The sequence below is a fragment of the Trachinotus anak genome, unplaced genomic scaffold, assembly GCF_046630095.1.
Source record: "Trachinotus anak isolate AG129_WGS33_773 ecotype Australia unplaced genomic scaffold, CSIRO_AGI_Tana_v1 ptg000002l, whole genome shotgun sequence".
In the NCBI taxonomy this organism is placed as follows: domain Eukaryota; kingdom Metazoa; phylum Chordata; class Actinopteri; order Carangiformes; family Carangidae; genus Trachinotus; species Trachinotus anak.
Window position 1 is genome coordinate 23,197,076 of NW_027273853.1, and position 27,211 is coordinate 23,224,286.

A 27,211-nucleotide genomic window follows, 5' to 3' on the forward strand; every position below is an offset into this window, starting at 1 on the left:
TTAAAACATTTGCATAATGTGTTTTGAACATTTTGACACCTGCATAAGTCAGATATTTATTGGCACATTATTGCGAATTGTAATCACCCTCTGGAGTTGCTCATTAGTCTATTCGTGCACTAATGATGAGTCCACCTGCACATGCTGGTAGAACAAAGCACTGGAGGAGCTCGTCAAACAATGCCCCACAGCGATGTTGCACAGGGGGAGATTTAAATCCTTCTGCGGACTTTCAAGGAAGTCCCTGAACGCAACATAAACATCTGTCACAGGTTGAGCTTCACATTTATGTCTGTTCTCTTCTACTCTGTTAGAAATCTGGCATCACAGCAGCCACTGTGTATAGTATTAAGGTATGGGATAATGCTCCAAGGATGTATTTTTTTTAAACCCACTCTTGCTTTTCTCTGGCTGTACAAAGAAATGCACAATAGAGAAATGTGTCGCCAAGGCACAAAGAAGACATGACTTTTATATACCAGACTATTGTAGTATGTCGTCAGAGTTTGTAGCATTAAACTGAGAAATATGGTCTGTTTGGACCATTTGTTCAAGCAAAGCCCAAAGGCAGACACTGGGAGGAAGCGGGCAGTTTCAGAGGATGCCAGCTGAGGTTGCGAAGCAGTTAACCTGACTCACCAAACCCACGGTGCCATCTGGTGGTGAAAAAAATAATCCCAATCAAATTAGGAATAGAATAGCATTGCAACGCAAGGAGCAAATTCACAGTTCAGACACATTTTTAGAGAAATAAAAGTGCATTACAGTGGAACAAGTATACATAAATTACAACATGTGAAACAAACAACAGACAAAGAAAAGCTACGCTCTGTCCACACTACTTGTTTTGCGTGCAACCAACAGAGGGCGCTTGTTCTTCCCTCCCAAATCCGTTTAAGCTTTTCATCTCAGACACTGGCTATCAGCGACAAATGTTTGTTGTTGTGTGTTTATTAATTCACAAATGCTCTTTCTTTGCATCGAGGTTGGAACAAGTATTCTCCTAAAGCCTTCCTTTTCAAACATTAACCCCCGCCCGGTGGTGCGACGCCAGGGAACAAAACACGCAACCCAACGCATTTTGATGACGCCATCACCAACGAGCCACAACAAAAACAACAACAGAACTCAGCTGTTCCGCGGCTAACTAGCCGGCCTAGTTACTGAGTACTGTTCTTTACAGTTTTAGGTGTTACATTCGTAAAAGCTTAGCTTTACAGATACTAATACATTCGGATATGAAGCAAACTTATAAAAAATATTCAACTGTACGCGGCAATTAGCTTTAATGTTTTAAATTCCTTTGTCTCCTCTCTGCTAACTACTAGCAAAGTTAGCGTTTTAACTGAGGACGAGGGGGAGCCTGTCCGACCAAAAGGTAACGACGCGACTTTTGTCTCGATAATAGAGCAAAACAATCACACAGTTCCCATTATAGTATATGTAGGTGTAAGTCTTTGAATGTGCACATGTTCATTTGACAGAAGCTGAAAGGTAGCTATCAGCAAGCGAGAGCAAATAACGGACCTCGACTCGTGTTACAAACCGACCATTTCACTCCGTTAAACTGTGATTTAATGCCTCGATAACGTTGAGCACATGAATATCACATTACTTTTACGTTTTCCTAAACGGGATATTTATTAATGTTCTACAGTTACTAACTAAAGCTACCTAATCTGAGAATTCACGTATGGTACGATTGCATCAACTGAAAACCGTCGAACTGAAGCCATGAGATATTAAATTAAAAGTATACACCAAAATTAAGTTTAGGTTCAAGCTGAACCACAAGTCAGTCCCTGATTCGAATATGTAAGAGCTGAAAATACAGCCAAATAAGTCAAAGAAGATCTGTATTTAACATCCTAATGAAACTACACATATTAGTTTTCTGTCTTTTGGGGGAAGAACTCCAAGTTTACAAGCACTGTATGAGCTTATGTGAATTTGATGATGTTTAGTAGCTAAAAGCATGCCATAAAGTAGACCACCTAGTGAAGCAGAATAGGTGGAGTTATCATTGAATAACATATGAAAATTTGAAACAAAAAAGTCATCATTGTAAATAAGTTTGTGTCTGTTTCTTTTCTTTAACTTTAAGACTCATCGGGCCAGAGATATTTATGGCAGAGCCAGACCACAAGACCAACTGGTGGAGATTCTGACCTCCACCAATGACCACCAACATCATTTCCTCATCTGTCATCATGTCACCACGAAAAAGACCCCTGGTCCCTGTATCCAGCCGCCGGAAAGCAGCGGATGACTACTTCCCTTTCAACCTCCTGCCGGTGGAGTGCCAGCTGCATGTCTTGGCCTTTCTGAATGAGGTGGATAAGTGTAGCTGTGCCCTGGTTTGCCTGAGCTGGAGCTGTCTTGTCCGCTCATGGAAGCTGTGGCGGGTAGCTGACTATTCCCGTCGCGGCGTCTTTCATCTGGGTCAAGAGGGGCTGCTTGTTTCCAACCGTGAGTTCGAGAGGTGGAAATCCTGGGTCCACCATTACACCCACCACCTCATCTCCCGCCGGGCAAGCTTGCTCACTCTGAAGGCCAGCTTCGATCTGGGGGATCGCTGCAACAAGTGGGGCGAGCTGCTGAGCCACCTGCTGGATAATGTTCACTGCAGAGACCTCAGCCACCTAGACCTCAACTGGACCTTTACTCTTCTTGAGCCGCTGGATCTCAGGGTCCACTCCAGCTCCAGTTCACACCAGGATAGCATTACCAAAATGGACCAGGTAACTAGTTTTTGCTGATTTTAGTTTCCACCGTGAATCCAGATTAGAATGTAAGATGCAGCTTCACATCTGTGTATCTCCTAATTGTAGCAAGAGGTAGCATAAACACCCAGAAGTCTTATAAGTATTTTGACCTCTGTCAACTGCACACAGCAAACTTATGTTTAGTTTGAGTTTCCCTCTCCAAAGAGTAATTACACTTCTTGTGTAAGGAAATGATCAGACCCAGAAGACAGAAGACATTCTGACATATCACAGTTGGAAAAGAATAGTTGTAATTAATAAAATGAATGATGGCTGAAATCCATTCAGCTGCACTAGTTTCAGCACATCAAGAAAAGCACGGGTCTAAGTATTAACATAACAATGGCTCTGTGCCACTGACCCATGTCAGCCAGCCAGGATGTACAGTACCAGGGCCATCGAACTGTCATGGCCGACTGGGAGCGTAGCCATCGTTAATTTTATTAGTAACACCTGTACTTGGATCACTGTTATGAGATGTTTTTGTGCATACTGACATGTTGCTTGTTATACAGAAAAATCTCCAACCACATGGTTCTTTGATTTGATTTGACAGGTGACCAGTTTCCAGGAGCTGCTGACCAAACTCACCCACAGCTGCCCACGTATCTCTAAGATGCGGCTTCATTTTGATTGGTCTGATTTGTCCGTGTCGCTACTCACCCAGTTCCAGCAGCTCAGAGTCCTTGAGCTCAAATACTTCTGGGTCTTCAAAGGAGTGACTCCCTCGACGCTGCAGACTCTAACCAAATCCCTGCCTAACCTGAAGTCGCTGACTTTACAAATCCTGGTGCCACTGAGGCATCTGGGCATCTCGTACACTCTGGAGTCGCAGTCTCTGGAGTTCCTGGATGTGTCGCCCAACCGAGGCTTAGTCTTCTCCTGTCTGAAGCTGCCCGCCCTGCGTGAGCTTCGAGCCAAGAAGATCGTCCGCGGTATCACACTTGACCGGAGGACCAGGCTGAGGATTCAGCACCGATGGCCCTGCCTGTACCACGTCCTCCGGGAGGGGACACCGAAGCTTCAGGCACTGAACAATGAGAGGCTCCTTCCTACATGGAGAGAGGAGAGCTATGGGGAGCTGTCTGCCATCCTGGAACAGTCCTGTTACTGTGTTCAGCATCTAGACAGCTGGCTGTGGTAGTCAGCTGTAAATGAAGGACACCCTGCACTTGGTCTTTGGTTGGTTGATTCCAGAAGAAAGCAATATATTGCCTTTACATTCCCTGTTTTTAGCGTGTTTAAATGAACTGAACATGCATTCATGGGGACACATAGTTGCAGATAAAACTGAGACTTGAAGTGAAATCAAATGACTGCAAGCTGTTTCCAAACAGTAAGCTGCTGTTAATGCGGAAACACTTTCTTAAATGTTGACAAGACAATGATGAACAGCATGACTGTTACTGTTTTATTTTGTGTGTCCAATATCTCCAAAAAGCTTATTGTACTGTGCTGTGCTGCCCTGGATTCATTTCCACTGGAGCTCTGTGCTGGAAAAGTGACAAAATTAACAACAACTTTATCTGAGAGAAGAGTGCAGGGCCCATGTGTTATGAAAAGAAGACTAAATGACGAGTGTATTGGCTCCTCCAAGCTGTGGAGAATGTCTTTTAAACTTAGCCTGTTGAAACAGAAAACTATGACAGCGTACTGTTGAGGGAAGAAACAACAAACATCCAGACTAAAGGCAAAATATTTCAAGAAAAAAGCTAGTATTTTATTTTTGAGTCAGCATTGAGGAATTTCAAGAAAAATAAACGTGATCAAGAATAAATCCCTGATTCATTATCAGAAATGCTGTAATAACATAAAAATGGTAATTTAAAGAGAATTTCATAATATGATGTAAAAGTCTCCCCGCTTAGAATATTTAAATATCAAAATATCACTTTTTTATACTTTCAAAATTACAACATCATGACTTTTCTTCTTGAAATAACCTGATTGCTTATTGCCTACAAATATCACAAATATATTCTACAATATAATATTACAACTTTTTCCCCCAAAACATTCAGTTTTTACAAAAAGAAAATGTATGCGTTTATTCTTGAAATATCTGAAAATATTATGCCTTTCTTCTCTGTATCAGCTTAACAACAATAACATTTTTCAATTGTGGAAAACTGACATGTACTGTACTGTAATTTTACTGTTGTTATTATTTTGGTTATTGATTGAATTCAGTTGTATTTATCCTCACACAGTCATTTACTGTTTCTAACTGAAGGGCAAAGCTGTAAAGAAACTGAGCCCTTTACTAGAAAACTGCACAAAGGGCTGAAGACATCAGTTGAGCACTGATCATTTGCTCATGGACCACGTTAGTTGTATGTAAATTGCAGTAACAAAAGAAAAATCTGTGGCAAGTGAAGGCACAGTACAGGACCAAAACACTTCTCAGAGTTGCTGGGTGCTGAGCCTCGGTCAGTAAAATCAAAACCTGACTCCAAATGACCTGAAAACCCAAGCTGGTTCTGTATCGTCGCTCTGACTTGACTGCTAAATACTTAGCACCTTTAGACTGACAGTATTAATCTGGTGTAATTCCAATCACAGCCTGTCAGGACCCAGGGTTCATTCCAGTGCTGGACAAGTTTACACCAGACATGTTTTTTCCTGGGTTGTTTTATTGTTGATGTGTAATGTTAGTGGAATTTCATCATATATTTTTATTTCAAAGCAGAGATAGCTAATGTATCGATCTTATGAGGTTTTAAAACATTTAACCTGCCTGTCTTAAAATGACATTTGGAAACTTTTTGCACATTTCCATTGCTGTTATGAAAGGTTGTTGTCGTTGAAATCACTGTAGAAAGCAAGTGACCAAATTCCAGCTGTTTTCATGAGTAGATTAAGTTTTAGTTTGTGATCATGGATTCCAGATATTTTACTATTTACTATGAAAAGTTGTGAAATTTTATTCTCATTCCTTTTTTTCCTATCATGAGCCTCAACCGTTTGCTTCTGACAGTAGAGGAAATGGAGTCAGTGCCTTCTGCAGTTACCCTCCTAATCAGTAGAGGACCTTGTTCTCAAAGATTTGGCGAACAGGATTTCTCTCCCAAAGGTCTCGCAAACAGAAACATGGGTGTGTTTACAACTGCACCAGTGCACCTCCATGTCTTCAAACCAATGCATTCTGATCAATTCACTCCAGTACTTGTGCTGCAGATGTGTGTTTGATGGTATTTATTTTCTCCAGAATATATCAATGTATGTATGAGATTTGGTTGATGTTGTGAAACTTTTGAGTGTAGAACATTTCACAAGAGCCTTCATAAGTAATTGTACTCTCTTTATTTTTATTTGCGAGTCTGTGTGTGTGTGTGTTTGTGGGTGGCATCAGCTCAAAGTTCCACAGAGAAACATGAATAATTTAACTGATGACAGTTCTGATCCCAGATCTCCTGCTGTCCAAGGAATAAACCCTTCCTGAAAACAATATATCCCAGTGTGTGAGTAGAACACCCAGGCAGATGTTGTAACATCTGGTCCATAAGAGTTTTTTTTCCCACATATAAATCTAATCATTTATATTTGGAATTTTCTAGAATCCAATACGATATATTTTTTAAGTATGTACCAGAGAATTGTCTCTAGGTTTTTTTATTTGCGTTGCTACACTTGTTGACTACATGACTGAATGGGTGGAATTGAATATAACACCAAAAAGTGTCTCTCACAAGTGTATAAAAATCATTGCAGTCCCTAACAGGCCTATGTATAGTCCGAAATAGGAATGTGGTTCGAAGCCTCACTGTGATGATGATTTGCCTTCATTGTTGTGCCATCTTATGCTCGTGTTGATTTGATCCCCACGACCCTCCAACAGGAACATCAGATCTCAGGACAAATAAGCGCCACTTCACCCAGCTTAGGCCCTGTTTTCCTACATGGCTGGCATTTTGCCTATTTGTCTCTCTACAGTTCCTCTCCTGAGGTGAGTTCTGAGTGAGTGTGTGTGTGTGTGTGTGTGTTTGTGTGTGTGTGTCTGTGGTGGTCATGGCTCCCTGAAGTTGGGGCTTTCCAGCTAATTCAGCGATTCCCTAAATCACTCCATTTTCTATTCTCCTCCTCTTTTTTTTCCTCCCCTCTTATGCAGCCCACTCAGCACTCCTCCCTTCATATGCTTCTCGTTTGTTGGGGAGTTTGTCAGTCTCACAGGATCTGTATTTCCATTTATGTATGGAAGCCATCATCTGAGCCTCTGCAGTGGTTTTACCTGGTCGCTGGATGACGGCAGTTGGAGGAAAGGACGCTGCAACTGGAAACTCTGAAGCACTTCACCTACCAATGTAGGTGATGCTGCTGATTTTCTCACCAGCAGCTGTAGTGCCCAGCGGGGATGTGATTATGATGGTTCGTTCAGTGTGTGCTGCGTTCACAGAGAGGGACTGTGAGGAAGTCTGTGTGTGATGGGTTGGAGAGTACAGTGTGAGGAGAAAGTGTTCCTTGAGGTTTACCTAACCCCTGCATTAGTGGGAAGACCACAGTAACCACCACCAGATGTCTAGGAGCACTATCTGACTGATTATCTACTACAAGACCAATGAACATCGCCCTCCTAACATTATAAAGCTTACTCTTTGCTCCTTTGGCGATGCCCAAGTTAATGCCTAATCTAAGTGCAGATCCTTAACTGCTAAGGCCAAGCCCTGTTTATGGGAGGGAGGTTACTTGGACGTGTTCTGATCAGTCATTGTAGACCAGAGGCTGACAAGCTCAAAGACTTGCCAGACTCATCTTTACCAGTCCAGCAACGAGACCTTCAGGACTGAGCAGTCACCATGGGGAAAGAGGTCCACATTTCCAAGGCTATCGCAGCCCTCTTTGTTGTCGTGACTGTCTCTGCCATCGGCGGCCTCGTAGGCATGACCATTCTCTACCAAACTCAGAGAGCTAAAATGAACCCAACACCCCGTCCAACCATCCCATCCACCACCGCAGGACCACCACCTGTCATGCGGCTGCCGAAGAATCTCTTACCTGAGAGTTACGAGGTTTTCCTCCAGCCTCACCTCTACACCGAAATCATTGAGAGGCCCAATGTCACCAGTCCCAACCAGACGCTGCTCTTCACTGGAAACTCCACTGTCAACTTTCACTGTGTCCAGAGGACCAAAACCATCTACCTCCACAGCATGGACCTGACCGTTTTTAATCCCATGGTGATGAACAAAGACACAAATGGGATGATTGGCGTTTCTTCAATGAAGCATCATGAAGACCAAAGTGACTTTCTCGTGATCGAGTTGAAGGATGAATTGGAGGCAGGAGGGAACTACAGCTTGTCTCTGATTTTCAAGGGAGAGATGTTAGACACTCTCGAAGGGCTGTATTTAAGCACCTATACTGAAGGTGTCCCTGCTTATGAAGGTGATACCAATGCAGAAAGGTAAGTTAAAGAAAAAAACAAGTATAAGTTTAAAGCTTTCAAGTTTCAGTGTGCATAATTTGACTTTACTTGTAAAATGACACAATTCTGTCAAGCTCATTTTTAATTTATCTGCTTGAATTTGTTCATTTGTCCAACAAAAAAGGAAACAATAACAAACTAATCTTATTCAAACAATTCAAACTGCATTGGTGTACTTGTTTATTGTCGTCTAATTACTGTAAGTGATCCCTTTATCATATCGGGCATAGGCAGGGTGCTCAATGTGCTTACACAGGGTTTGTCACATTCTTTATATTCTATTCTGTCCTGGGACAACCTATAGATGTTCCCCTGGTTACCGCTCACTCATGTCTTTTAAACTTATTTAAATGTATACACTAAAACACTGGTGCTGTTCACTAAGATGCTGCTCAGTGGTCTTGGCTGATGTTTGTATGTGCTTGCTGTTGTTGGTCCCAAATATGCAATTGACCATCTGGCTTTCTGTGTGTGCTGTGGACTTTGTGGAGACAAAATGAACACTGCTTGCCCCAAAGACCCAAAGGCACATTGTCAGTGCTTTCAAATTTAACTAAAAGTAGTTTTTCATGGATTCTCCATTTTAATTCAGATCACTTTTGGATCATTTTTTTAAAAATCTTGTATTCCGTCATAAGCACCTGTTGATGAAATGTTGACTGTCTTTATAGGTTCCTTGCCGCCACCAGTCTTGAGCCAACATTTGCCAGGAGTGTGTTTCCTTGTTTCGATGAGCCAGAATTCAAGGCTGTGTTCCATGTGACCATCATCCACAGGCAACACACAACAGCTCTGGGAAATGCACTCCAAGGTGAAAAAATCGGATTATACCAAGTACAATATACTGTAACTGTGTGTGTGTGTGTGTGTGTTTATTGGGTTTCTAGTCACACAGCAATTACAGATGACAAACAGTGACAACAGAATAACAGATGTCCTTCCTTATGTTGGTCTTCCTTGTCTCTACTCTCTCAGCCTCCAGTAACAGTCATGATGGTTGGAAATACACTAGTTTTCATCCAACACCAAAGATGTCAACATACCTGTTTGCCTTCACGGTTTCAAACTTTAAAGCAACTCCCTCCACACCTGGACGTGTGACTATCAATGTATGTATATTACTCTAGATTCAAGGTAAAGAGATTAAAGTTATTGTTTTGGCTAGTTTAAAACTCCTGCAAGAGATTTTGATATATCCAAAACTTTATCCAATAATTAAACCATTTTCACCATTTTTAAATTTTTTTATTTATTCTTTTCTTTATTTTAACTTTCAAATGTCACCATCACTTTTTCTTTGTGTCTGTACTTTATCTACTTTGATCTCCTGTGATTTTCTCATACAGACGTATGCTCGTCCTGAGGCCATTGCCAAAGGACACGCTGACTATGCAGCCAGTATCACCGGAGAGATTCTCAGCTTCTATGAGAAACATTTTGGAATAAACTATGTGCCGAATAAACTAGGTAAAACTTTTCTGGCTATAAGTGAATGAATGTGTCGATATATGCAAGTCAATCACCTCATTGCCAGTGTGTGGCTCTCACTTTGACAGTGTGCTTATGTAGAAATGCATTTGAACAGTTTCTGTGGGCTATCGGCTGATTCCTGGATCGGGATATAAATAGTCGAACAATATTAAAATACATGCATGCAGAAGGCTAAGTAATTGTATTAGCGGTGATGGAAAGTAATTAAGTAAGTACTCAGAGTACTGTATTTGAGTACAAGAGAAAATATAAGAAAAGATTATAATAATAATAAGAATTAATGGGTGGTATAAGATGCCACTACCTTATAACATTTCTATGAGTATACTTTCATTTGTCCATATCTATGTGATTCCTTTAGATCAAATTGCACTGCCAGACTTAAATCCTTTAGCAATGGAAAACTGGGGACTGGTGACATACCAGGAAGGAGCATTGCTCTATGAGGAAGGAGTATCCTCGCTGTTGCACAAGGAAGGGATCGCTACCCTCATTGCACATGAACTGGCACATCAGGTTAGAGGAAAAAGAGCTCTTCGTGTTTTCACCGTAATAAAAATGAAAATTTTATGAGATCAATTTTATGGATGATGCACCTGACTTTATCTATTTGTGAGTAGATTCAGGAGACTTAACAGTCCGAGTGTAACACAGGATGGATGGTTGGAATAAAACTTCTGTACTGACAATTTCTTTTTCATTTTGTCAACAGTGGTTTGGAAATCTGGTGACAATGAAATGGTGGAATCAAGTCTGGCTAAAAGAGGGCTTTGCCACCTACATGTCCTGCTTAGCAGTGGATCACGTCGAGCCTTTATTCAACATTGTAAGTTTGGATTTACATCTTTTCACACATTTGTTATTCTGGTTGGTTGAAGTTTTTCTTTCCTGTTGCAAAGCTTTTCAGCCTGTGTCAACCACAGTGATTTCAGTATACACAGAAAAGACAGCTTGTTGCAAATGGGCAAGGCTAACGTGTCACACAACAAAGGAGTCACGTACTGTGTTTTTGTCTCTTTTTTTTTTTTTTTTAGAAAGACACATTCTTCATGGATGAACTCCACGCAGCATTTGAGGAGGATGCTCTGGCCTCATCCCATCCTCTCAATCCTCCGCCGCAAGATGTCCAGACAAGTTATGAAATCATTTCGATGTATGATGCAATAACCTACAGTAAGGTAGGAGTAAAAAAAAAAGTCTATTAATAAATGCACACCATTCCTTATGATAATAGCAATAGTTTGCAGCACAGAAGTGCACATAGCCATGTAATCACTATCAAATAGTTTTGATTTTACACAAGGTATATGATTTTTTGGTCTCTGTTTTAAGCCAAAAACACACTTCCGCTGACATGTTATATGATGTCAAGTGCCACTCCTGGCACCAATATCGCGCTGCAGCACTAACATGAACTTAAAATCATGTGTTGAAACCTGCTACTTAAACTTGATTTCTCATCTGAAGAGCCAATCTGCAGAGCTATGGCAATATCTGTACTCCCACTGTTTTTGTAATGAGATGATTACGGGTCGTGTAACTGTTTATATTTCTCGACCTAGCAAAATAAATATGGCCCATACTTGTGCCACATGTTTGTTTTTTTCTGGCCCACTATACAACCGATTCTTTGGCCCAAATCTGGCCCATATAGCCTACATACGTTCTCCACAGACATAATGGACGATAACAGCCAGAATCTAGGAATGTTCTCCTCATTCTTTGACCTTTCAGCGGCAGTGTGTTTTGGCGTTTAGTTGCACCTGTATCTGTGTAATCATGATTACTCATATAATTGCGTATTTGCTGTTTACTCTGCAGGGGGCAAGTGTGCTGAGAATGCTGGCAGACGCCTTGGAAGAAAGAGTTTTCATGGAAGGGATCAAAGTAAGCACTAACTTTGAACTGAAATCAGATTGGCTCTGAAGTTGTGCTGTAATCTTTATAAATGGACGTGTGGAAGAAATGATTCAAAGGCTCTCTTCTGCCAGTGTCTCTCAGTCCCAGAGAGTTGTTGAAATGTAATTTAAGAGGTTACACAAAAGGTAGCAGTAGAAAGGAGTAAAGTGCAAAAGGCTTTCTTCGTCCATTATCTGAACTGCTTGACATGCCAGACAGACCCAGTGCAGTGTCCTCGCAAAGTTATTTTTTCTGAGAACCATCCTTTTTGTCAATTTGGTATGACATGACTTACAACATGGGCGGGGAACCAAACTACCACACCACAGTTTACTAAATTGATGCTTCAGTTTGCAGTAGGAAAAAAAATAAAAACATCTGCTTCATAAATCACACAAACCGTCTGCGTAGTATTGTGTATTCCTGGTTCACTTTTGCAACCAAAGATTTACTGAATTCAAGAAAAAAGAAAAGCAAACCACATGCAACCAACACAGTCAAGGGTTTCACTTCCCCTTTGGAGACTCACAACTGTTAGTGCCACATAGACAATTTTTTTTTTAGATGGATGAAAAGGAGCTGTTTTGGTTGGTGCACAGTCTCATGTTGCTACAGCCTCTTCAGAAACATTTGGTATAAGAAGACTTTGTTGGGCCAAAGAAAGTAAAGTTAACTGGTTCTGAGAAAGCTGTTGTGATTGAGTAGCACTAGCATGTTCCCAGCCTATCACAAACTTGCCAACCACAGTAGTTTACCAGCTAGGTTACCTGTGAGGAAGCCCCTATGTCATTAAACCTATAGCACTGCCTAATTCACAAATACAAGTATAGATTTGATTTGTTTGACCGGGCCTGTAGTGTTCAGACAGAATCCCTTACGTTATTTGTGCAAATTTGCCCACTGGACTGAATTCATTGCTAATCCAACAAAACCTCTCTCAATTTAGAGTGGTCATGGAGTAAGTTACATAAGTTTATTTGCACATCAATAAACAAAATATCCATCGTATATCCAAATCCGATCTGTTGACAATAACACTGTATTACTGTTTCTCCGAAGTCAAACATTCCAACATCTGGTTTATGTCTGTTGCAGAGAGAAAAGGCAGTTCACAATCTACAATGTTTTTATCCACTTCTCCTTCCCACTAGCTCGAGCCTAAAATCAATAAGGGTTTTGTATGTTCCCCATGGGATGGAGCAGACGGTCAGAGAGATCCGAAACTCCTCTGCAGACCCGCGACACCTGGTTAATCACTGTTATGTCATGCTGAAACCGTAGCCAGTTTTCAGCAAAACATTTAATTCAACATTACAACCTCGTGTGCTCTGCTGCTGGCAGCTGTGTTTGGAAATCTTCATCCAGTTTTCAATATCAATTGTGAATACAAAATTTCCTCTTGAAAATAATTGTTCTGACTGCAGGATGAAGTTTGTCAACTATTACCTCTCTCTCTCTCTTTTTGTGTTTTAGATGTACCTCCAGGAGTTTGAAGACAAAAATGCTGACCAGAACGACCTCTGGGAGTATTTACAAAAGGTTAGGTCTTAGATTAAGTCAGAATCTTTTACATGGAAAGTTTTGGTTGCAGATTTTTTGACTGTGAGTAATAATTAGTAGATAACAGTATTTATACGGCAAAATATTAAGTGACTTGTGACATGTTTGCAGGCTGTCAATGAAGATGGTGATCACACAAAAGTTGCCGAGGTGATGGACACTTGGACCAATCAAATTGGCTACCCTGTCATCACCATCAACACTACCAATGGAGAAATCTACCAGAAGCAATTCCTCTTCAATGACTCTGCTGAATCTAGGTTTGTGCTAAAGGCCCAATAGATGCTAGAAGTTTAGAAATTATGAAAAAAAAAAACATGTAAAACGGGCATCAGTTTTCAGTTTGGTTACAAAAATTATATTAAGTATTTACTATGTACAACACCTGTTTTCCAGATAAGAAAAGTGTAGACCAGTGTCTTTACTTTCTATAAAACATTAAGCATTAATGACAAAATTGAAGTAAGAAGCTTTTATATGGTGAGCAATGAAGAAGTACATGCAGGGGGTATTTATTAACTTCAAAAAAACCACTTAATATAATAAACCATGACATAGTATTCACCAAATTTAATTAAATCTGAATATATAAAGGTTAAATGTGGTGTCCCACAAGGCTCAGTACTGGGCCTTTTCTCTTCATAATGAAAAGCTACACTTTTAATATGTTTAAATGAACAATGAATCCATTACAAATGTGATGTTTGTATCACTCAGCTCTACAGAGCTTTTTAGCAACTTTAAGCTCGTTGTTTCAGTTTCAGCCCACAACTTTCGGCCTCACGGGCCTCAGAGAGCAGCTGCTTTTCAGTGAAATCTCAGACAAACCCACTGTCGACGAAGACAAACCCTGGATGAAAAATGTGAAAACATTTCACAGGAACGTGGCACTTTCAGGCCAGGATTAAAAAGAAGACAGGTTACCTTCACTTCAATGTCTCTCCAGAGACCAAAGCTGAATCATAAATCTGTCCTCCAGTGTGATGTCACTTAACTATGTCAAACTCCATCTGAGAGTAGTTGTCGCAGTGTTAGTTTCTTGTGTCTGTTTTCAGTTGGCAAAATACATTAGCGCCGGCTTGTTGAGAAAGTATTTTTCTGCCAGGCCTGCATGAAATCATTGCAGTTGGCCATCTGAAGCAGTGCTGTGTATCTGTGAACTCCATAACACTGCCATGGTGAGTTGCATAATAATTTAAGCCACCGTGACCTGGTTCAAAGTTGCATTTGGCCATATGCAGACCATAACTCAGACTCAGAGACTTGATGGTTCTGCAGATATCTGCTTATTGTGAAGGAGATTTACACATCACTGTACCTTTATCACCTTTTACTAAAAATGCTTTGTCATTGCTCACCGTATAAAACCTTAATCATTTCCTGGATCTTTAGCATCCCAAGCCTGCCATCAAATGTTCTTGTTCTTTTTTCTGTCCATTTAGTCTTCTGTGGTCGATCCCGCTGAGAATCATGTCAAATGCATCTGTAGTCCCTCTTCAATGGTTTCATGAGCGCGGCCCAGGTAACAGAGTATACCACAGAGCATTGGAATAAACACTTTGGGCCAGATGCACTGAAGGTTTTGTGCCAATTTTTCACACGCAGATGGGAGTTGAGTCACATTTTGCGTCTCATTTGTGCGAGTAAGCATAGGATGCACCTCTCTCTTTGTTGCACATGCATTTAAGTGAGAGTGCACAAAAAATAGGCAGAGACATGTTAATGGGATGATTATGTATTCTGCCGACTTAAGTTCACGCTATTTACAACTGTCAATTTTGCATAAAAAAAGTTTTCGTCTCTGTAAACACAGAGAAGAAGAACAAACATGGAAACAAAAATTAAGCCAAAACTCCACTGCAAATTTGCACAGTGCCAATTTCTTAGTACATCTGGCCCCTTCTTTCTCCAAAAACTCAACTGTGGTTTCATATTTGACAAAAAAGAAAAAAAAATCTCAGTTTCATCCAAAATTTTGTTCCAAAACAAAATGTTGATTGTTGGACGTACATATGAAGGTACGTCATGATGGTTTTTAATCGAGTACAAGTCAGTTGGAAGTGTGATGAGACAGACCAGCAGAGCAGATACACAAGATGCCCTGTTGGCTCTACTAGTTTTACATTTTTTTTGCTATTGATTTATGGTTTGTAATGAGTTTAAAAAGTATAACTTACCTTCAACCAAGATGTGTCTTTTAAACAGTAAAAAGAGACGAATTCATTTCTAAGAATGGAGAGTGGGTCCTGGTAAACGTGAACTGCGTTGGATACTACAGAGTCAATTACAACCCAGAGAACTGGGAAGCCCTCCTGACTCAGCTGGAAACAAACCCAGATGTGAGTACTGAGCCAAACTCTGAGTAGGCGAATCAACTGAGCAGAAATTAATCTCCATCTAGATACTGTTCGTTTCATGAGATGCTTTTTACTGGAAACTTAAATTACAACAATATACTCCCTGAGGGCTTTGCCCTAAAGTTCTTAGAGAATGGTGAAATAAATGAAATCTTAGCTCATTAATCCAAAATTAAGAAAATTGTTAACACACTTCCCTGATTGTTGATTTGGTCATAGTTAACTGATTTTTAGATCCAAATGCAGACACATAAAGACGCCAGCTGGATGAGTTAAGTAACTCCTTAGTGAGTGAAATACAATTACAGTCATTCAGGTGGATTAGATGGCAGCCAGGAAACCAAAAACATGAATAAGAGAATAATCAACTAAAGAACTAATTTTTAAAACAAATTTACACAGAGAACATGAGGAGACGCAGACAAACTCACAGGGAGTGAGGGGGACAGAGCAGGTAATCACAAAGAGGCAGGATGCAACAACTGACAGTAACACAAGGAAAGTGTTTTCAAAATAAACCAGGAAACAACAGAGTCCAGATCATGAGGTTTACTATTGACAGCTAGACTGGGGATAAAGGTTTGATTGGTAATGTTTTTATCAGGGTATGTCAGTTCACACAGTCAGTATTGCATTATTGTGAGGCTTGGACCACCTTGATGTGGCTGAAGGAAGCCAGACTGCTCACAACTGGATTCGACTCCAGAAAGAAACTCTGGGGAAAATAAATGCTTTGACAGGTGAAATGGTTCAAAAGTTACTGGCAGTTAAATTTGGCTCGATCATGCACTAGATGAATTTTAATGAATCCAAAATGTGAACCTGCATTACTTGAACTTGGCCCCTTCCAAATGTTGATTTTCATGATCGGTTCAATGCACTGTCATGCACGATTTCACAAAAAACAACCAAAACCATTGGCTTGAACCCATTCAGAAAATATGGTTCACTAAGAACAAGATGAACAAATATAACGATTCCCAACAAACCTGCTGTGATCTCAAATCTGTGTCGTCAACATCTGTTTAACATTGTTGTAGAATATGTCTCGGGAGGCTGGTTGGTCCAGACTGAAATGTCTTAACGACTGTTGGATGGTTTGCAGTGATTTGTGATCCCCGGAAGATGAATCCAAATGGCTTTACCAATCCCCCGACTATTCCTCTAGTGCAACCAGCAGATCAAAGGTCATTATGTTGAGCCATTAGTCAGATTTTATCACCCGAGTTATTACAATTCATCGTGAAGGGAACACAAATGTCTGCACCAGATTTTACAGAAATTTCTTGAGTAGCTTGAACGTGAGTCAGAACCAGTCATAGTTTTATGACTTGCTGGTAGAAGGTCAAGGGATCCATAATATCGTTAAAAATCCTCCTCTGGGGAACATGGCCGTCTGCATGAAATTTTAACGAAATCCATTAAATAGTAGTTGAGATATGTCCCTCTGGACCAAAGTGGTGGACCAACTGACTGACACTCTGCCATTTCTAAAGCACTGAAAATCCTCTTGATCATTGGATTATATGGCAATTTGAACAAGAAACTGTCTGTACAAATCTTAGACTCTACTTGAGCTTTTGGGTTGATTTCTGACTTTCTGAAAACTTTAAATTTAATGTGATATTAAAACAGATAATTCTTTGGTTCAAATGTCTGCCCCTTGCTCTTTTTTCCAGAGGATCCCACTCATGAACAGAGGGCAGCTTATTGATGATGCATTTAACTTGGCAAGGTACTGACGCTGACTATTTTGGCCTCCTTTTTCAGTATACTTGTATGCTGTTTATCCAGGTCTGTATGATTTCATTTTCCATGATTTTAGCTAAATGAGGGAATCTGTTGCCTGCGCAATGCTGTCCTTTGCTGCACGTTTCTCTGGGATATTCAATATAGTACATTATAGCCCATTATTCAGCTGAAATGTAGATATAGAAAGGTAGAAGCAACCATGACAGACCTGAGCTACCTCATTTGAAGGTATATAAGTTACAGTGGTAGATATTAGAGACTTTATGGCTTGTGCCTTTCATCTGCAATTAAAATTAACTGCAGAGGGCAGGGCCCCACACCATCTGTAGTGTGGTTGTTCGTACAAAGGGCACAGACCCAACGCTGTTGCACTGTCTATATTTATGCCAATCTCTTTACCTGAATTTAGAAAACATGATTGAAATAAGGTCATGTTGCACCTCATTTGTCACCCTGATCTAATCAAAATCTGATCTCTGTTTTTTCTCAGGGCCAAACTCGTCGACGTGACTCTGGCTCTGAATTTCACTCGCTTCCTTTACAGCGAGACAGCGTACCTTCCCTGGGAGTCAGCTGTTAGGAACCTTGATTACTTTGTCCTCATGTTTGACCGCACTGAGGTGTATGGACCCATGCAGGTATGTCATTAATATCTTTTCTAACTTGTGATATTCAAAATGAAAAATGTAACTACATTACTGGAGGGTGGATGTAACAGACTAAATGTGATGGCCTGCTGTCATATTGCTGCACGTATTTCAGAAACTCTGTTGTAAAGATGTCTCTTCCTGCAGGCGTACCTCCGGGAACAGGTGAGAGGACTGTACAATTTCTTCAGGAAATACACAGACAATTCAACAGTCCCAGATGACCACTCCTTACAGTAAGGAAAAATGAATTTTACTGATCCCTCAAGGTTACATTGTCAGTGCTATGTTTAGCTGATAAAATAAAATAAATATAATCTTAACTCAAGCCACTTTAATCAGAGCTTTCAACAGCATTTCTCAGTCTTCATCAAGATTAATTACTTTACATTCACTCTTATTTAATATCTATACAATGGACATATGCATATAAAACAAAATTACTGTGCTTCATCCCAAGGCACAACCAGATCCTCGCCATACAGTTGGCATGTTCCAATGGACTCCCTGAATGCGTGACAATGGCTAAAAAGATGTTTGACCTATGGATGAACAACAGTACCAACAAGTATGAACATTACTGGATAAGTATATAATTAATTATTTGAAATTTGAACGCTCGTCTTCTTTAAAATACCCTTAACTTACATTATTGTGCTGTAAGTAATTGGTTTGTAAAACACTGACTAATTGTTATAGTTTTTATTATATTCTGTAGCTTTACTTTCCAGCAATGATTAGTAAAGGTAGGTGTCATTTAATCACTTTTTGTATGTTGTGTGTATGGCTGTTGCTACCGCTATGCATTGTGGGTATATTTAAAGCTGCACTTGGCAGGATTTTAATGCTAAATCACAAAGTGGCGAGACCATGACGGATGTGATTCTGGTCCTACTAACTGAGAATCACCAAACAAACAAACAACTCTAGTGCTTTTTGGACCCCAGGTGCAACTTTAAATGACAGAGACACTGACCTTTCATTAAATGTGTTTATTGTATATGCTAATTACTTTGACAAACACGCATCTATATACATGCATGGAAATGTGTTCATGCATTTGCACTTGCCAACATTAGTATGTGGATGTATATATGTTGTGTGCATATGTAGAGTATAATGGCATAATGTTATCCTGTATGTACAGTATAATATATTGAATTTGTGGAATCCTCGTCTGAGTCGAGGGTGTGAGGACAGAAGGTGTTGTATGCTGTACATATTGTAGCAAATTTGCAGTGTTGGGCTATTATAATAAAAATGACCTGAGCTGACAGTGTGTTTGCACACCAAGACTCAACAGCATCTGCTCCACTTGAGCTACAGGAGCTATGTGAGGTGGAAAGTAACTCCAGTGTTAATTCTTGTCTCTATCACGTCTTTTCTTCTACTGAAGTTTGCACGCTAACCAGCTAGCCCCAGCCCATCTCATCACTTTCCAATTGCTGAAGACGAAGTGCTGCTCTGAGGGCATATTGTTACGTCTTGTCTCGTAAATGCAATGATCACCACCACCAACCCAGCAAGAAAACACATTTGGTGGCAGAGAAAATTTACAAATAGCCCCTTTAAAGTTAAATCTAGACCTTCAAAGGCTTGAGATTGAAGGAAGACTGACACCTGTAGACCATAATCGATCTCCTATGTAAAAAATTAGTTTTTTAATGGAGACATTTTTTCATAAAAGTGTCTACATCTCTAACAGTATACAGACAATATCCACCGGTGTGATCCCTTGAAATGTTTGTATATACACCAAAGTAGATCAGATGGAGAACATATTCACAAAAATGTCAAGTGAACAGTCCAGGACACCTGGAAAACTGAAAATGAGATATTTCTGATTTGGGGAAAACAATTTGTGTAAAATAAAAGTGTGTGTTTGTGTGTGTTGTCCAGCATCCACGTCAACTTGCGGTCTGTAATCTACTGCCAAGCTGTGGCTCATGGTGGGAAGAAAGAGTGGGAGTTTGCCTGGGAAAAGTATCAGAGTTCCAGTGACACCTCAGAGAAAGACCAGCTCCGCAAAGCTCTGTCCTGCACCAGGATTATCTGGCTGCTCAACAGGTGAAGCCAAAAAACACATCAAGGACACACCCAAGATTAAACTTCAAGTCATGATTCATCAAAAATCAAATATTGTGCACATAACAACTCCTTTCATTATGGTCATACTTGTGATAAAATGAATCCCAAACATTTCATTAAGCTAGTCAGTGTCTTCCTTGTCTTGCAGATACCTGGAGTACACATTGAATCCTGAGAAGATTCGTCTGATGGATGTTGGCACCACTATAAACTACATCGGCAGGAACGTGGCAGGACAGGCGCTGGCCTGGAACTTTGTCAGAGCACACTGGGACTATGTCAGTCAGGGGTAGGTTGCTATTTGGACTGTGCCTCTCTGCCTCTCATATTGGTTTTTACAGATTATATCTTATTTTCTGAGTCATGAACAAGTATCTGAGATCGTGTAGTTGGGTTTAACCAGTATAGACTTGGAATGGCAGACATGGTTTAAGGTTGATAATAGGCAGTATTTTGTGTCACTGCTATCCATTTTATTCTTTTCATATTACATGTGGTTCTTTCAACGATTTATGATATAAAACGTATTGATTAGTACAGCTTTAATCAAACAGTCAACCTTTTCTCTTGTTTGCCTTTAAATCCAGAGTGAGATGAGACCAATTAATCTTAAAGCTGCACTATCAATATTTTTTAAAATTAACAATAAATCATATGACCACACAATGCAGTCCAGGGAAGTGGTCTCAGACTATTGCTATGTGAAAGGTGTCGCTCTTAGTGACGAAACCACAAACAATTATCTCCTGACTTTGCAGTTCCCTTCAGTTTTATAGAAGTTTTAGCCTGCAAAACTGCAGTTTAACAATATGTCCAGCCACAGCAGGCAGAAAAACAGTTAAAAAAAAACAAAACACCACTTTGCACCACTTGCTCTGCGGGTAATCTTCACTAATCAACACCATGTTCGAAGCCTAAATACAATAGCTAGAAGTAAAAAGCTAATGCTATGCTATAAATGAACTACTCCACCATTGAATAACTTCAACGTCACCACCACTAAACCTTCCAACTTGTAGTTTTATTTAACTCTTACTTCTTCTACAAAGCCTCTTAGAAAGTTAGTAACAGTTTGCAAAAGTGCGAGTATAAACATAACAAGGCTGTAAAGGCGGACTGGTGAGGAGATCACCTTTTATATTAGGTGTGATGAAGTTTATTGTCCCCGACAACCTCTGCAGTCTCATTCAGCCACTTGTTAACCACTTTTTCAAGAGACATAAAAGCTTAACGAAATCATGACTGGGGTATCATCTGACCAAGAACCCATTCAAAGAACCCACAGATTTCGGGACAAGGCGACCAAATTTATTACCAGGCACTTCCAGGTGGGCAAAAAAAAAAAAAAAAAAATTCAATTATGCAGCTTCGTGTGTCAGGGTTGTTCTATGCTTCTGCAATAGAGCTTGAAGCATTGATTACACAGTTACATGATAAAACACTGATTACACAGCCACATGATAAAAGGCAATAATCATAGCAAACATGTTGGTGTAGTCAGGGAAGACCTCTACCACCTCACAGCTCTGTATCTTCTAATAAGTTAAAGAGCAGCCCCCCGCTGTACACCAGCGAGAAGACAGCACTCCTGTTGTTAGTGTTTTCTTTACGGAGACACTGCCACTCACTGCCACATCACAGGGATCAGAGAGCCTGTAGTTTACAGAGGCTTCTTGACGTTGAAGTGATTCATGATCAAGTCCCTTCAATAAACAAGCAGGACCATAAAGGAAAACACTAAACTTGTGTATGTGTCATTTAGTACAAAGGTCTTCTTGTTTAATCAGTGCTTATCGTTAACCCTCCTTGATAAAATCCCGACTGTTTGCACTGTAACCAGGAAGCTTAACTGATAAGTATCAGTTTGAATATACATAACAGACAAGGTTTCATTTCATGAGCAAACAGTGACGCCTGAGATTGATCTAAATCAGCTAATCAGCAGGGATTTAACAATTCTCCTGCAAGGAATACACATTTTGACCATTGAGTATGAAGTGTGAATAAGTATCAGTATGAATAATGTTTTTCAGAATATACTGTATATTGATTACAGTTTACAGTTTTAAAGTCTAACTAAAATTAATTCAACAGCAATAAAACCTGGCTTTTATGAAGGTTATAAAGTTCAGTTTTTATTGAAATTGTTTAGAGACATGTTTATTTAACTGTAATCCATTCAGAGGCTGCAGTTTGTGCTGCTGTTGAGCTGCGTTGTGTTATATGTTATATGTATTGAAAGTATTGTTTCTCATATTTTGCTCTCTCTGACACCAGGGTTACACCCGCGCTGATTGAGGGGGTGACCAGCAGGTTCTCAACACAGTTTGAACTAGAGGAGGTAATCACTCATGTTTTATTATGTTCACATGATAATACCATGTGCAATGACGTCAAATGAATGTCTTTCTAGTCACGCACCAGCTATTGAGTAAAAATGAGCACCTAGATACACCCTGATATCTTATCAGAGGTCTTTCTGACATCAGGAATTCTACTAATGTTAAGACTAACTCAAAAATACTCTTGCTATGGCATTTCTTAATTAAAGGAGCTATATATACGTTTTGCTATTGCTACATGACTAGTATTGCTAATAGGAATTGTTTGTATCAAAGTACAAGGATTAAGACATTTTTTTTCCCCTGGGCCATCAGAAGTCTAAATTCCATAAATATACATTCATGATACAATTGTTGTCATCTGCTGACCTGTTCAATTCAATTCAAGAAGAGACCAGGAACAGCTGTGTAGGTAATGGTGTTATCAATAATAATGACAGGTAACAGTGGTTAATAGTAATGATGAGTCGTGGTGGATCTGGATTCTGCTGCTCCAGAGGCAGAGAGACCTGCAGAATGAGGACAGAGAGAGGGAGAGAGAGGAGAAGCACAAACCACAGGAGAGAGAAAAAAAAAAACAAAGTTAATGGCATAAAGTAGTCGAGAGAGAGAGAGAGAGAGAGAGAGAGACAGCGTCCAGTGAATCATGGGAATCCCCCAGCAGTCCAGCTCTATAGCAGCATAACTAAGGGGTGGGTCAGGACATACCCGAGCCAGCCCTAACTATAAGCTTTACTAAACAGGACAGTTTTAAGCCTGATCTTAGAGGTAGAGAGGGGGTCTGCCTCCTGAACCCACACTGGGAGCTGGTTCCACAGGAGAGGAGCCTGATAGCTGAAGGCTCTGCCCCCATTCTACTCTTACAAATTGTGGGAACCACAAATAGACCTGCATTTAGAGAACGAAGTGTCCTATTGGGAAAATAGGGAACTATTCTCTGTACCACTATATTGTATTATTTACTGTAAATAATAGCTTACTTAGCAAAGCACTTTTCTATTCCTTTTAAAGTATGAATTATATTTTAAGTGCAAGATTCTTTTACATGCAGTATTCTTTTTAAAGGAGCTATATGTAAGTTTTACTATTGCTACATAGCCAATGTTAGCATTAACAGCTGTTTATTATCAGTCTAGACAAAACGTTGTGAGTTCAACATCAAACTTTATTCCTTTACTGAGCTGTCTGCAGCGGTGGAAAGCAACACCAATATTAAAAGTGTCATGTTAGCATGCTAACCAGCTAGCACCAACCCTTCTCGCCACTTTGTGATAGCAGCTCACTGTAGCAGAGGGCGTATTATAACCTCTTGTCTTGTAAACGCAACGATGGCTGAAACTACATTTGACAAAATGAACAAATAGCCCCCTCAAAGGACAAGGGTATATTTTTCTTATTGAAAGCAAATCCATATCCAACAAATAAATTGATCCTGCTAACAAGTATTCATACATACATACATACTCGAATTGTCCTGAAAACATCAATGAGTCACACTGTTTTGCTTGTTTTGCTCTCATCCACAGTTTTTATCAAATGTTACTTAAACAGGAGTGAATTATGCATTAAAACAGCAGGATGGTGTATGTGAGTCTAGGTCAAACTGAACAACGGTCTGAGTGTTGATGGTAATGAAGGATCACGTCCCAGTGCGCGGGTGTGGCTCACTGATTTGTTTTTAATAGTATTTGGACAGTAAGTGAGTTCAGTGACAAAGAGGAATAAGGAATAATCAGAGTAATCAGGCTTTGGCAACCCAGGGAACACTTGGGATTAGAATAGATTAATTCTGATTTTGGTCTTCTATTGTAGGGTATGATTGCAATATATTTGAATTATGTCTATATTTTCTTTTAATTATGAGGAAGATATGTCATTATTATAAGATCGGACTCACTGTTTTTCTTTGCTGGATGCAGTGTGCTTGCATAACAATGCCCTAACATCACTACATCTGTTTGTGTCTGTGCAGCTGGAGCGGTTTGCAACTGACTATAGCCTGGGTTCTGCAACCAGGGCCGTGTACCAGGCCTTAGAGCAAACCCAAGTCAACATCCAGTGGATCAGCGATTACAAAGAGGTTATACAAGAGTGGTTTGAAAGCGCGACGGCTTCGTAGAGTGAAAGACACCACCTTCCATTGTTTTAGAGCCTCACAGATCAGAAGTGTGAACAGTTTTCATCTCTGCGGCTGAATAACCCTGAGACCACTTCCCAAAAAAGAACTGGTCATGATTCATTTTCTGGTCTATTACGGCACGAAAACGAACTGGAAAAATAATAATGAAATGAGAGATTCAATTTCCAGCACACAAAGAAATGTGCAGTGTTTATATAGAGCAGGGGTGTCAAACTCATTTTAGCACAGGGGCCACATGGAAGAAAATGTATTCCCCAGCGGGCCAGACCGGTAAAATCATGGCATAATAACTTAAAAATAACGAGAACTTCAGATTGTTTTTTTTTTTTCTTTACTTTCGTCCAAAATAGAACAAGCACATTCTGAAAATGTACACATAACAAATAATCCTCTTGACAAAACACTTAGTAACTAAGTGCAATTTTAAGAACACAATACACTATTAACTGATAAGCTGTGCAATACATGAACAATTTCAACAAACCAAACTTATGAACTGAAACGACTGATATTATTACAGTAAATCACACACTGTTCACTTTCTTTAAATTTCCACAGAAGACAATCATTTTCCCAGAACTGTATCAGGGTGCAGTGTCCCATGCAGCTTTTTAAGTGGGGTCACCTGTTGTTTATTTTGCTCCTGAAGCCTGGCATCTTTTAGCTTTCACAAGTGCATCAATATCAGGCATCACATCCTGAGTGGCAGCCAATTTCAGGATGTTATTCAAGTGCTTGTGCGTCAGCCTTGAGCGCAGCTTTGTTTTATTGACACTCATTACAGAGAAAACTTGCTCACAAAGATATGTGGTTCCAAACACTTTTGCAGCAAGGGCTGTCAAGTTGGGCTAAGCTGGCAATAGATACCGATAAAATGTGTCAGCTGCTGTTGTGGTATCCGTCATTGGCACCAACTCCACGAACTCCTCGGTTCGGTAGCTAGCTTTCACTGCAGCGTCACTGATTCCTCGGCTATGAGTAAACATAGACTGCTGTTTCTTCAGACCCGCCAACAATTCATTCACCTTCTCTCTTCTCTGTTGTCCTTGAAAGTTGTTGTATTTGTCGGAATGAAGAGTCTCATAGTGGCGACGGAGGTTATATTCTTTCAGCACCGAAACATGCTGTGAACACACCAAACACACAGCTTTCCCGTTCATTTCCGTGAATAAATAGGAGGATGTTCACTTTTCTTGGAACACTCTGCACTCTGTGTCCACTTTTCTCTGTTTTGACAGAGACATTTTGGGGCAATGAGGGTGCCAAAGCACGTAATGTTTAACCTAATGTTTAATGTTAAACCTGTTCGCAGGCCTTATCCGGCCCGCGGGCCGTGCGTTTGACACCCCTGATATAGCGCATACACATATACACATTATTTATACAGTATATTCATGTCAAAGTAACAAGATCTTTATGCCGCCGTTTGTGATTTTGCACATGATGCTGATGTAGCATCAATTTTATAATCAACGCTTTGACAGTGAGGTATGGATTGAAACTTCCATTTGATAAATTACATTCATGGCAAATATGAATTTTGTGGAAAAACAGACAGCTAAAATTTGCTGCTAATTTCCAGACCAGCCAGAGGACAGAGCCTCATCTGTTTGTTGAAGTAAACATGTCTATATGTGTTTTATATATGTTGTAATCAATGAACCAAATTATTCTTGTATGTTGCTGAAATTGTTATTTTTAATAATAAAACATGAATATCATGTTAAACTTGAGTCCTTTAATCCATTACATCAACTGGAGAAAATTGTGTGTGTTGTGTTTACTGACTTTATGTGATCTATAATAACAAGATGCCTATGATGTTGATAATGGGGATATATATATATATATATATGGTGCGATTGAGAGTGCAATGAGAGACAAATTAATGCCTCACTTTTTGTAAACGTAACAGTCCCGTGGGTTATTTGTTAGTCTGTGTTACAGATGTTCCAATACCATTTTTTCCTTCACAATTCCAATACCTGAACTTGTGTATTGGCCGTTACCAGTTAATGATCCTCTACCAAAAAATATTTTAACTGCTGTAGACTAATAACCCTGTATTGATGTGATGTGAATCATTGTTGTATTGCATGGCTTAAGTTAAACCCTTTGTAAAACATGAACAAATAACTGAATATCATAGAATATTTCTTTTATTTGTGTTATTTGACTGTCAGTCTAAACAATCTAAACTATAAAGTTAATTAAATTTACGTGGTATCGGATCAGTGCATTGACTCACCTGATGGGTATTTTAGGCAGCATCTAGTATCACAATCGAAACAATTCTAGTCTCTTAGTGTCCAAAAACAAATAATGACCATATCCCTCATTGGGGAAGGTGTGTGTGCATGAATGTACCAAGTTATCAGTGATACTATTTGTCATTATCACCATGCACAAAGGAGCTACAGCACTTCCTGTTCTGTACTAGAGATTCACACTGTGTCACTGACTTTTGGATTGCCACCTACTTTGGCAACATATCACGCCACATTTACGCACGTTTAAAAGTGAAATGCTTTTACTGTGACAGCTCCAAATAACAAGATGTGGCAAACTATAATGCTGTTTTCACTGACGTGGAGCTTCCCGATTTTCTTATGTTGCTCTTGGGAACTGTATTTAAACGCTCTGAGGCAAATTTGTGACCGGATTGAACAACTAAGACAGAATTTAAAACTTTAAAAATTAGGGAGTGTTATCAATATATTGTAACTAGAACATATTCTCATTTCATTA

At 39.8% G+C, this 27,211-nt stretch overlaps 2 protein-coding genes across 2 annotated transcripts; both read left to right on the forward strand.

The window, feature by feature from the left end:
- Window positions 1-1,087: 1,087 nt before the first annotated feature.
- On the forward strand, window positions 1,088-6,213 carry LOC139637897 (uncharacterized). Its single transcript, XM_071506854.1, has 3 exons — window positions 1,088-1,378; window positions 2,105-2,741; window positions 3,322-6,213. The coding sequence occupies exons 2-3, from the start codon at window positions 2,178-2,180 to the stop codon at window positions 3,907-3,909; spliced, it is 1,152 nt and encodes a 383-aa protein (XP_071362955.1). The 5' UTR covers window positions 1,088-1,378; window positions 2,105-2,177; the 3' UTR covers window positions 3,910-6,213.
- Window positions 6,214-6,363: 150 nt separating this feature from the next.
- anpeplb (alanyl (membrane) aminopeptidase-like b) lies at window positions 6,364-26,191 on the forward strand. The gene is made up of 21 exons (XM_071506839.1): window positions 6,364-6,711; window positions 6,874-8,166; window positions 8,859-8,998; window positions 9,163-9,296; window positions 9,534-9,654; window positions 10,040-10,194; window positions 10,391-10,504; window positions 10,713-10,856; window positions 11,500-11,565; window positions 13,051-13,116; window positions 13,249-13,397; window positions 14,580-14,659; window positions 15,343-15,476; window positions 17,174-17,229; window positions 17,737-17,884; window positions 18,041-18,129; window positions 18,354-18,461; window positions 19,793-19,960; window positions 20,130-20,270; window positions 22,259-22,322; window positions 24,296-26,191. The coding sequence occupies exons 2-21, from the start codon at window positions 7,559-7,561 to the stop codon at window positions 24,440-24,442; spliced, it is 2,832 nt and encodes a 943-aa protein (XP_071362940.1). The 5' UTR covers window positions 6,364-6,711; window positions 6,874-7,558; the 3' UTR covers window positions 24,443-26,191.
- Window positions 26,192-27,211: the final 1,020 nt, after the last annotated feature.